At 48.5% G+C, this 12,260-nt stretch overlaps 1 protein-coding gene across 1 annotated transcript in view; it reads right to left on the bottom strand.

The window, feature by feature from the left end:
- Positions 1–11,961, bottom strand: part of SUSD2 (sushi domain containing 2) — a 39,197-nt gene extending 27,236 nt beyond the window's left edge. The window contains exons 1-2 of the mRNA XM_015426704.1: positions 11,860–11,961; positions 8,042–8,220 (exon numbers count right to left, since the gene is read on the bottom strand). Of these exons, the coding sequence (XP_015282190.1) occupies positions 8,042–8,220; positions 11,860–11,961 (281 nt within the window). The remainder of the gene's footprint in view (positions 1–8,041; positions 8,221–11,859) is intronic.
- Between the last annotated feature and the right edge of the window lie 299 nt (positions 11,962–12,260).

The raw sequence follows: 12,260 nt of genomic DNA, 5'->3' as shown, positions 1-12,260 counted from the left end.
ATTGTGTTTTCTGTCAGTTTTTATTTATTTGGAATTTTGTAAACTGCCTGGAGTCTCTCTGGAGAAAGCTGGGCTTAAAATAATTAAAACGAAAAAAATTAAATGAAAATGTGTTGTTTTACAATTATAATACAACTATTGTAGGATCACAATCCCATGGCATTGGTGTGTACTGAGGATCCCAATGGAAATAGGTGTCACAGTATTATTTCTGTGCTATAGCTACTATTTGTATTCACCACACAGGAACCAGAATCCCTAGACGATGTGGCTGGTTGGGAAACAATCCCTGGGAGAAGGGAAGATCCTTGCTGAAGAGCACCAAAACAACACCCCCCCCCCCCGCAAACTGGAGCAAATCTCTAAAACCAAAGGCCTGGCTACTGATGACAGTTTTACAACATTTATTCAGATTAAATTTGCTTTCCTACAAGATATCTGAAAGTAATTGTTCTACATCAGGGGTGTCAAACATGAGGCCCACAAGGCCGGGGAAGGCACAGGGAGGCATTTAAATGCCTCCCCGATCCTTCCAGGCCCCCGCCCCCGGCCTGCCTGCCTTGGAGTCGCTGGAGGGTTCGCTCTCCAGGCCTTGCCTCTGTAGCCAGGCACGCAGAAGTTTTGGCTGTAGTGGGCGTGGCCAACTCTGAAGGCAGCCGGAACTCTGTTCCTGTGCGTTCCTGCCCCAAAATAGCCCTGGTCAGAAGCAACTTGGCGGCACACACAGGAATTCCTGTTTTTTTTTTCTTTTTTAAAAAGCCCTCAGGTGCAGGGGGGAAATGGTGGCCACAGGGGGCTGACCAAGGAAAGTACATGGCAAAAGGCTGCATGGATGTTCCCTTGTAACTGTGGATGCACAAGCAAAAGCAGCAACAAAAGCTACACGGAAAGCTGTCTGTGTGGAAGCTGTCCAAGATACCTCCTGGATTGAAATGGGTTGTTCAAGGTCTCCATCAGACACATCACATTTGACCCATCCAGGAAAAATAATCCACTTCAACAACTATGACTATAAATGTGGCAGGGTATAGAATTGGGATATGAGCTAACTTGAGGAAATTACTATTTCCTTGATGATTCTGTTCATTATTAACTGGTAAAACCTCATACTTTCCCTTTTGGGATACTTATAGATTTAAAATATCTATACAGATAGAATCATAGAATCATAGAGTTGGAAGGGACCTCCAAGGTTATCTAGTCCAACACACACACACCCCCGCATAGTGCAAGAAATTCACAACTACCTCCTCCCCACCCCCCAATGACCCCTGCTCCATGCCCAGAAGATAACAACAACAACAAAGACACCCTTGAGGATCCCTGGCCAAACGGGCCTGAAGAAAATTGCTTCCTGACCCCAAGGTAGTGATCAGCATTTCCCTGGGCATGTAAGAAAGGGCTATGAGAACTAAACACTGATGCAACCCTCCCTGCCCTCCCTCTCATTATCTGCCTTACTTCATAATGAGTCATGGAATCAGCATTGCTGTCAGATGGCCATCTAGCCTCTGCTTAAAAACCTCCAAAGAAGGAGAGCCCACCACCTCCTGAGGAAGCCTATTCCACTGAGGGACCACTCTAACTGTCAGGAAGTTCTTCCTAATGTTTAGCTGAAAACTCTTCTGATTTAATTTCAAACTGTTGGTTCTGGTCTGACCTTCTGGGGCCTTTAACTTACAACAGGAGTATAGAAGAAAGGCACTAATTGTTCATTCATTTATTTGAAGCCCTGTCTGGATCTATGGTGGTCAGGGAAGCTGGCTACAACCCTGTTATGTCCTAGGTTTACTGAATTAGGGAAAAGCCAAGTTGTGGGGCAGCTATAGGATTTCCAACTTTCAGGTGGGACTTGGAGATCTTCCAGAATTAATAGATTGCAATAAATAAAATGGTTGCTCTGGAGGGTGGACTATAGCATTTATACCCTACTGAGGTCCCTTTCCTTCCCAAACTGTGCCATCAGCAGGGTCCACTCCAAATCTCCAGGAATTTCCTAGTTCATAAGAACATAAGAGATGCCAATGTTGGATCAGGCCAAAGGCCCATCCAGTCCAACACTCTGTGTCACACAGTGGCCAGAAATACCAGTGCCATCAGGAGGGCCACCAGTGAGGCCAGGACATTAGAAGCCCTCCCACTGTTGACCCCCCCCCCAAGCACAAAAAGACAGAACATCACTTGCCCCAGAGCCCCTATCTATACCTTGTGGCTAATAGCCACTGATGGACCTCTGCTCCATATGCTTATCTAGTTCACAGTTGGCAACCCTAGGTGGTGGATTTTCTTTGAGGACAGGCTAGCAAAGCAACCAGGGGAGGGAAGCATTAGTCAGTCCTTCTCGCCCCACCATTCTTCACCTGCACAGAGGTGGAGCTGGTGACCCATGTTTATTGCTGAAACATGCAGTTCTCCTTGGAGCTGTTACCCAAACCTGGGCCAGCCTCCCTTCCCTTTCTGCTTTCAGAGTTCTGCCTTTCCTAAGACAGGGTTGCCACATTCAAGGTTCCCAGCTTTGACAATATAATTTCCATATCATGCTAATCAAGTGCAGTACTTCTTGCTTTGCCTCTCCTCCTGTTCACTAGCACCAAAAAAGTCAGAGAAAACATCTCTTTGCTCAGTTTGCTGTTCACCCCAGGACTTGCTCAGGCTTTTTTCTGAGAGAACAACAAAGCTGGTCTGAAAGAGAGAAAGATGGAACTGAGTCCCGGGCCCTCCAGGCCCTGCTTTCCTCGCTTTCCTCTGGAGAACGTGGCTTTGCAATGTCCATGCAGTGGGTGCTCTTGTTTGTTCTTCTCTCACATCTTGGGCCATGGACAATGACACACTCACAAACCTTAGCAGGCAGTTTTTAGCCTGAATAAACAAGACTGGGAAGGCTCTTCTATGCATACCAAACTCCAGTTGATTGCAGCAGTTGTTCACTGGTTTCCATTACATTTACTGCCAGTGAAGTGCAACTAGGACTGCAGCCTTAAAGGCTAATCCTTATTTGTTGTTGTTTAGTCACACAGTCGAGTCTGACTCTTCACGACTCCATGGACCACATCACGCCAGGCCCTCCTGTCTTCCATCGTGCTCCGGATTTTGCTTAATTTCATGTTTGTTGCATCGACAACACTGTCTAACCATCTCATCCTTTGCTGTCTCCTTCTTCTTTGACCTTCAATCTTTCTCAGCATCAGGGTCTTCTAACCGTTATTTACTCAGAAGTAAATTCTATCATAGAATCATAGAATCACAGAGTTGGAAGGGGCCATATAGGCCATCTAGTCCAATCCCCTACTCAATGCAGGATCAGCCTAGACCTCCAAGAGGTCTGGAAGATGATTGACAAAGGCTCCAAAAGCTCTCTAGAAAGATCTGTGAGCACTCTTGGGTGCATACCATCTGGCCTTGGGGATTTGTACTCACTCAATGCAGCCAGGTGCTTCTTGACTACCACTCTGCCCATGTCAACCAGCAGCCTAGATGCTGTGACTTGTCTACCATCTCTAGAGGAGCCTGTTCTCTTCTTCGGGCGAAAAAACCTGAGGCAAAATAGGAATTGAGCTTTTCTGCTTTCTCTTTGTCCTCTGTAAGAGTTTTTCTATTTTCACCCAACAGTGCCCCCACCATCGCCTCTTTTATCTTGCGCTTGTTCCTCACATATCTGAAGAAGACTTTCTTGTTGTAGCAAGCCTCCCTGGCCAGCTTTAGCTCTCTGTGAGCTTTGGCCTCTCTGCTGGCTGACCTACAGTGCCTAGCAACCCACAGATACTCTTCTTCAGAGGTATGTCCTTGCCTCCATTTCTTGAACATTTCCTTTTTCTCCCTTGGCACATCGTGCATCCACACTGGCTTCTTGGATCCCCTGCCATGTTTCCTTCTTGTTGGAATAGCAACAACTCGAGCTTGCAAGAGCACTTGCCTTAGGAGAGCCCACCCTTCACTTGCTCCTTTTCTTTCCAGCAGTCTTGCCCGTGGAATGAGTCTCATCATACCTCTGAGTTTATTAAAGTTTGCCTTACTGAAACCTAACTTACACGTGTGGACTTCCTTGGTCCCCCACAGCAAATGGAATTCTACCAGGACATGGTCACTTCCCCCTAAGGTCCCGACTACCTTCACCCCGTCTACCATCTCTTGCCTCTTGGTCAATATTAAGTCGAGTATGTCCAAGCCCCTCGTAGCTTCCTCCACCATTTGATGAAGGAAGTTGTCCAGACAGGTCAGGAATTTACATGACTGTGGACACTTTGCAGAGTTTGTCTCCCAGCACACATCAGGGAAGATGAAGTCACCCATAACTACTGGTTCATGTTGTTTGATACCCTGTCAAGCTGTTCAAGGAGGGCAGCATCCACCTCCTCATCCTGGTCAGGAGGTGTGTGGCAGATTCTAACCACAATACTGTTTTCTTTCCTTCCTTTATCCTCACCCAGATACTTTCTACTGGGTTGTCACCGTCCTCCTGCAGTATCTCCTAACAAACCCTCTCTTCACTTACAACCAGGGCCGGCTCACCCACTAGGTGAACTAGGCATTCGCCTAGAGCGCCGGGCCCTGGATGGGGCGGTGGCCAGCCCTGGATGGGGTGCCAATCTCCCCCGCCAAAAGCCTGAACGAAGGCACGGTCTGTTTTCTTCGCTTCCCGGGCAGCTGACGCGTCACATTCCACCCCAGTGCATTGGGACTGGAGCTTGGAGCGACGGCAGTGGGCGGCTCCGCCCCCGCACCCCTGGCCCCAGCTGCAGAGCCACCGTCGCCAGGAGGATGCACTGCCTCCTGGCCTGGCTTCTGTTCTGGGCCTCCTCCTGCCTGCTGCTCTGCTGCCTGCTCGGGTGAGTGGAGGGCGGCAGTCTGCCAAGGGACATGCAAAACTGGCTCGGCTGGGCAGAGGGAGGAGGGGAGGCCGGAGGAGCCTCGGGGTGGCTCCCCTCCCCCCTCACTCCAACCATTCATCCAAGACAAGTGTGGCTTGTCTACACGGGCTGTAGACGTGGCAGTCAATCTGAATACGCTTTCGAATTCGGCTTCCAAAATCCTATCCCGGCCGTGTTCAGGCAAACAAGGGGCAAGCGAAGATGGTGCGAAAGAGAGGAACTGAGCGCTGGATCTGGTTACCTGAGTTTTAAATCAAGGGCCTGGAATTTAGTCAGTTTCATCAGCCTCTGGTCAGTTTCATCAGCCAGGGCTCTCCAAGGTGGAGTCCGTAGCTTCGGAGAAAACAAAGCGACGCCAAGGCAAAAGGAGAGCTGATCCCATCGCAGCCACTGTTGCGCCCACGAGGCAGTGACTGCTTCCTTTCACACGATCCTCTTCTGCGGCACCAGAGTTTAACCCACGGAAGGGGTGGGGAATGTAGATCCTAAAACGCCGGTTCGCCTTTGCCCGGTGGTGTGGCCCGGCTTTGGGGGTTTCCAGTGCCGGGAGGCAGCCGTCCCTTAGAGGGAGGGAAGGAGGAGAGGGGAGAGAGGAAGGGTTGGCCAGCCGGCCAGCCGGTGCCTCGGAGCAGCGCCACGTCTCTCTCACTTGGGCCAGAAAGGGAGGGCGCACCAACAGCGGAGAGAAGGGCTCTCTGGGGTGCACTCTGGGAGGTTGGCAACCCTGCAATTGGGCGTGTGTGTGGGGGGGGGGGCGCCAGAAGGTAGCCCCGCCTAGGATACAAAAAAAACCTTGGGCCGGCCCTGCTTACAATGCCACTCCGCCTCCTCTTCAACCCTTTAGGTTTCTCTTGAACAACTCGTATCCATCCACTACCACATTCCAGTCATGTAATGCCTACTGAATCATATCCCTCTGTCTGCATTAGAAGCTCAAGCTCTTCCTTCTTATTGCCCAAACTCTGAGCACTGGTACATAGACGCCTGAAGCCCCGCACCTTTAGCTCCATTAGACCTGGCCCTCTCAGGTGGGCGTCTGTTGTTTGCTCTCATTCACTTAAATCCCTGTGTTGGACATCTTCCCCTTGTGGTGCCAGTTTAAAGCCCTATTTAAATGGCATTTGTTTCCAAACAAGTGTGCAGAGGATTGCAAAATACTGCAGTAATCTTGGAACATCTCCCAACCACATGCTGTAATACTGAGCCCTCTGCATAAACACTTCTGAAACTTTCAGGCCATAAACACAGCCTGGAAATCAGTCACTTATGTTTAGATTTTTAGGTAAACCAGATTCCTTTTCAGTTTCTACAGCTTCCAAAAATAACTATCAGATTAACAATATTTATTAATTACTTATTAATTTATTTTATTTATGTTCTGCCTTTCTCCTCAATGGGTACCCAGAGCAGCTTACATAATTCTCCTCTCCTCCATTTTATCCTCACAACAACCCTGTGAGGTAGGTTAGGCTGAGAATATATGACTGGCCCCCAAGGTCACCCAGCAAACTTCCATGGCAAGAATGAGGCTTTGAACCTGGTTCCCCGGATCCTTGTCTGACAGTCTAACCACTACACCGCACTGTGTGTGAATGATTACTTGTAAAGGAAACGTGTTCTTGATGTGCTGTACCTACAAATCTGGGACTAAGTATATCTCCTGTGTCTACTAGGTGGAGTGGTGAAACATGTAATTGAGTCACAGTTGATTTATGGAGACCACAAAGAGTTTTCAAGGCAAGAGATGTTCAGAGGTGGTTCACCATTGCCTGCCTCCATGTAGCAACCCTGGACTTCTTCAGTGGACCACCAGTAGTCTCCCACCCAAGTACTAACCTGGGCTGGCCACACTTAGTTTCCAAGATCAGGGTAGCCTGGATCACACAGGTCAGAGCATCCAGACACTAGGCTGAGTCCCAGTTTGGTGTAGTGGTTAGGACCGCAGACTCTAATCTGGGAGAACTGGGTTTGATTCCCCACTCCTCCACATGCAGCCGCTGGTGTGGCCTTGGGTCAGTCACAAGTTCTTTCAGAGCTGTTCTCTCAAGGCCAGTTCTTGAGAGAGGTCTCTCAGCCCCACCTACCTCACAGGGTGTCTGTTGTGGGGAGGGGAAGGGAAAGGAGTTTGTAAGCCGCTCTGAGACTCCTTCGGGTAGTGAAGGGCCATGGGGTATAAATCCAATCTCCTCCTCCTCCTTCCCTTCCTCATTCCCCACACCCAATTTGGCTCCTTTTCACTTCTTGGTGCATCATCTAATGTTATTTCCCAGTTTTGAAAATATAAAGAGAGCTTCAGTTTTCTGCTGCACTCAGCCTTACAGACTGCTGGGGACCTTTTATACTTTATTATTATTCTTTTCTGAAATAATTTTGAAATTTACAACAAAGCATAAGATGCTTTCCCTTAAAATTCCTAGGCTGATCCTGCATTGAGCAGGGGATTGGACTAGAGGGCCTGCATGGCCCCTTCCAACTCTGTGTGATTCTATGAAAATTACTTCATTTTGTAAGCCCGGTAAAGCCTAAGAAGCAGAACACAGAGACAGGCTACCCACTGTGGCCGTAAGCCCTAGCCCAGTACCTCTCTTGGACCTATTCCATTTCCATGCAGTGATTTTTCTTTTAACATTGTGCTTAAAGTAGCCTCCTGCTCTCTCGGCGATGCAGGCCTGCTTCCACACTGGAATGCCATTTTTTTTAGCATCCTCAGGACCTCACCCCTCTGGTGGATAGATGGGGGAAGTGTGATGGCTGCTGGTGGTGGGGCGCTGCAGAAACCTGGCTTTGCTGCCAGTGCCTGTGGCTTTGTGTCCAGGCTGGCAATGAATGATTCCTTGGCATGCCACCTGCCACTTCCTAACTGACCGTAAGGGCTACGGTCTACGACCATCAAATGCCCCTCCCCATGCAAATATATCTCATCTGTGTGTGTGTGTGGGGGGGGAATGAATGAATAAATGTCAAGAGAATCAAAGCATCACAATGCAGAACTTTGTGATTTGTTGTTTTAAACTTTTCCACATGTCCTAGAGTTGTCAACTCTAAGCTGGGTAAAGTCCTGGAGATTTAGGGGTGAAACGTGAGGAGGGTGGGGTTTGGGGAGGGGATGGGCCTCAGTGCGGTATCCTTCCTGACATTTATTCCCTCGACCTAAGTGAGGTTTCTCAACTCACCTGCATTTCACATCAGCAGAGATGTCAAAGGTCACATTTAAAATGGTAAAATCTTTTCCACCAAGCAGAGTTCCTGAATAAGGAGAGATATTCAGGCAGAATTCCCAGTAATCAGGGCAGCAGATTCCCAGGGACTCACACGTTGCTTGGCAAGAACAGGCAGTCAGAGATCCTCCACACTGACTTGAGCAAGAATGTTGGGCTCCTGTTTATAAAATTGAAATTGTTAGTCCCAGTACTTATAGCCTGCATTTCAATGTCAAACCATATACAGTGTGGGAAATTCAGGTGGGTAGCTGAGTTGGTCTGAAGGACCAGAACAAAGTCTAAGCCCAGTGGCATGCATACAGTGTGCTTTACAATACATCTTAGAACCATAAAACAATATAGAGACATTATTTTAAAACTAAAGCACAATTAAGATTTAGCAAAATCAATGATAATAGGATCCAAGTTTGTTTTTTATGTCCAGCAGGGGTCAATAGAAACATTCCAGAGGGCTTACAAGAGACAAAACCCCCTAAAAGGAAAATTAAAAGCTTCAAGTGGGAGGAAAGTCAGACAAGAAGGCAAAAGATGTTGAGATAATGTAAAGGTCATGATTTAAAAAAAAGGTTTTGCCTAGTGCTTTAAAAACTTGCTAATCTGGTGTCAGGTGAACTTCTGTAGGGTTAGGGTTAGTTCCAAGGCACATTCCCCTCACCTTTGTGGAGAAGGGCAGACGGGGCAACGCCTCTGGCAGAGATCACAGCAGGTGGGCATGTATAGGACCTGTTCCGACTGCTGCCAGTAATGCCGCTGAATAATCAGATTGAGGGGGGAGAAAGTTCCTTCCTTCCTTCCTCAGGACACTATATTTGCTCGAATGGATCCCAAGTTGGATGTTTTTAGAGGTGTTTTCTGTTGCCTTTGATAAGATGGTGCACTGAAACTTCTTTCCATCCTAACTGGCCCAGTGTCCTCCACCTCCTCTTCTGTCTCTGGCTACCCCACTCTCATACTGTCTTTCCCAGGAAAGCAGTTGGTAACTCTTACCCCCTATTTTGAACAAGAACCACCCTATCTCTGAAGTGAAGCAGACATTGCCTTGTTTCTATCTTGCACACTTCTGGACTTAGCTTTACTCCTGCATGCCCAGGTGATGGCTGGGGACAGTTGCCATCTGCCCTTTTTACTAATACACCAGCTGCCAGAAGACAGGGGCCCAACTACTGTCTTTCAAACAATCCTGGTTTGCAAGATCGGCAATGGGAAGCCATGACAGTTGATTGAATAGTGAATACAGATGAGTATAAGTTAGCACAGACATATCAAATCTATCGTAAAAGTACACTGATCACCAGAGTGTTTTTGAGGTGCTGGCTTTGACCCATGAAATCGCAAATGGTTTGGTGTCCCTCTTGTAGGAACCTCCTCCAAATGAGAGATTCACAACCGAGGTCTTATTTCAAGTTCTGTCTTATGTGACTGCCACAGAAATAATTTAATAAAGCATATAATTAATTTTGAACATGGTCAAAACTCCAGATCTAAAAATCCACGCAATAAGGCCATGTAAACTTCTCCAGGAAAAGGCCATGTCTTTTTCTACATCATGGGTGACCCTCCACCCCCCACCCCCCAGTTTGCAAAATATGCAAAATGTTTTAAAAATTGATGTGGTTTAAAATTCCCCCAAAACCAAGAATGCTGACTGAGATCTCACAAAAGCTCTTGAGATCACAGTTGTTAGTATGGACTTGACTAGCTCCCAAGGCAGTAGAGACTGGGCCTCGACAACTCCCACTTGACTGCAGCTTGGAAGAAAGCAGCAGAGGAAGTGGTGAGGGTGGGGGTGGAGGGAATGAAAAACAAGGGGAGCAAGAACACAGAAGAAGCTGCAGAGATGGGGGGCAGGGTGGAAGGTGGGATTTCCCTCCCCTATGAGTTTCCCAAGTCCCCAGGCTGTAAATCAATAAACCTCACAAGAAGCAAAGCCTTCCATAACCTGGAGCACTAGAATGTCATTCTAAGGGATGTTACCTTTTAATGGCACCCCAGAGTCAGAGTAGATAAGTTTGCTCTTTGTGCTTTTAATAATCATTGTCTTCTATTTGTTACAATATTTTTACCTCACCTTCTCCTCCTAAGAGCGCTGGAGCTGCTTTACAAATTAAAAAATACACAGCAGCTTCTGAATATGCTCAAGCAACAGTAAAATTCAATAGAACAACAAATGAGGCAGATTAAAAAACTAGGCCCAGACTAGGGTTGCCAGTAGGGTTTATTAATTTAATCTCAGAGTGGGAAGAGACCACCAGGGTCATCTAGTTCAACCCCCTGCCAATGCAGGAACTACCACTATAATATCCCCAACACAAGCAGATATCCAAGAAGGTACTTAAGAAGACTCCAACAGCAAAGAATCCACCACCTCACAAGGAAGACTGTTCCAGTGTCAAACACATCTCACCATCAGGAAATTCTTCCTCAGATTTAGATAAAACCCAAACCCACTATGCTGTCATTGGCCTGAGTCCTGCCATCCAGTCATCCAACATGACTGAAAATGTATCTACCCCGTCTCCCACATGACATCCTTTTAGGTATTGAAAGGTGGCAATCATATCTCCTTGCAAGCGTCTCTTAGAGAGAGTCTCATGTCCTTCAGCCACTCCTCATAGGCCATGGCCTCCAGACGTCTCACCGGCTTCATTGCCCTACACTGGACTCATTCCAGCTTATCAACATCCTTCCTAAATGGTGGTGCCCAAAACTGAACACAATACTCTGAGTTAGATTTAACCAAGGCAGTGTACAGCGGCACCAATACCTCTCATGACCTCAACCTTTCATTATACTTCTGCTAAGGCAGCCTAAAATTGCAGTGGCCTTTTTTAGTGCTGAATCACACTGCTGACTTATAGTAAGCTTTTGGTCCACCAGAACCCTCCCCCAAATCCTTTTCACACATTGTACAGCACAGCCAGATTTCATCCATCTGATATTTATATAGACTGACTTTGGTCCCTGCCAAACTTGAGACGCCGCAGCGGGATCCCACGGATCCCCTCAGCCGCGGCGCATCGCTCCCCGGCACGATCAGATGCCGGGGAGGAAGAGACGAGGGGGAGGGGGAGGCTGCCGAACTGCGCATGCTCGAGCATGCGCAGTACGGCAGGGGGCAGGGATGCGCCGGCGAAAAGATGCGCCGGCGATCCCATGGCCGCATTTGCCGCGGCCCATTCAATTGAACCATCTTCTTTGATGCGTGTTTCGGCCAGTTGGGACGGATCGGGGATGGCCATGGCACGATTGCCAGATGTTGCTGTGTGATCGCACCCGTTTGATGCGGCCCCGATCCGTCCCTCTCCCGGCCCAAAACGCCTCGTGTGAACAGGGCCTTTTATTACCAAGTTCAGCACTTGCACTTGTCCCAGTTAAGCTTTATTGTATTTCCCCATTTAATCCAAATTCAGCTGCATCCTTGTTGTGTCCGCTGACCACCACCGGAGGTCAGCGCACACTCCTGAGCTTCAGTCCGGTACAACAATGGGGACTAGGATTCTAGTCCCTCCACTGGGGGAACCAATGGGACCTTGGCGGGAGATTCAAACCCACCAATGGGACCCAGGGGATGCCCCTGGATTGTGTATATAGTTGGCCTGCTGGCCGTTAGTCTTTAGTCTTGTTGTGTACCAGTAAAGATATACTGATCGCTACATCAGTCTCCATGCTTTCTTTATGCGTCTAACCCACTACACTTCAATGGCGATGAGGATGGGATCCCGCTGAGCAACCAGCCGGGCTGTCGGACACTAAAGGGAAAGACAACGCACCGCCACCCGCGCTCCGCAGTTCGATGAGCACCGAGGGTGAGCCAGCCGCTTCCCAGTCGCGGTCACAGCCGCGGACCCGCCATCGTAGAACTTGCACAGCATCTTCTCTCCCCCAAAACGTTCGATGAGTGCACCTTCGAAGAGATAGTCGAGGCCGTCCAGAACCACTACACGCTGAAACCGTCGGAGATGACCTGCCACGTGGCGTTTCAGCATCGGAACCAGTTAGGCCACGAGAAGGTTGCCGAGTTTCTCGCCGAGCTCCGCTGCCTAGCCGCAGACTGTAAGTTCGAGGGCTACTTAAATATGGCGCTGAGGGACCGGTTCGTCGCAGGGCTGCGAGACGAGAAGCTGAGGCGACGCATCATGGAGGGCGAGAAGGTTACCATTGCATCGGCCAT

This window comes from Gekko japonicus, unplaced genomic scaffold (assembly GCF_001447785.1).
Source record: "Gekko japonicus isolate JY-2015 unplaced genomic scaffold, Gekko_japonicus_V1.1 scaffold2912, whole genome shotgun sequence".
NCBI lineage: Eukaryota > Metazoa > Chordata > Lepidosauria > Squamata > Gekkonidae > Gekko > Gekko japonicus.
This window is presented reverse-complemented; position numbering and strand designations above follow the sequence as displayed.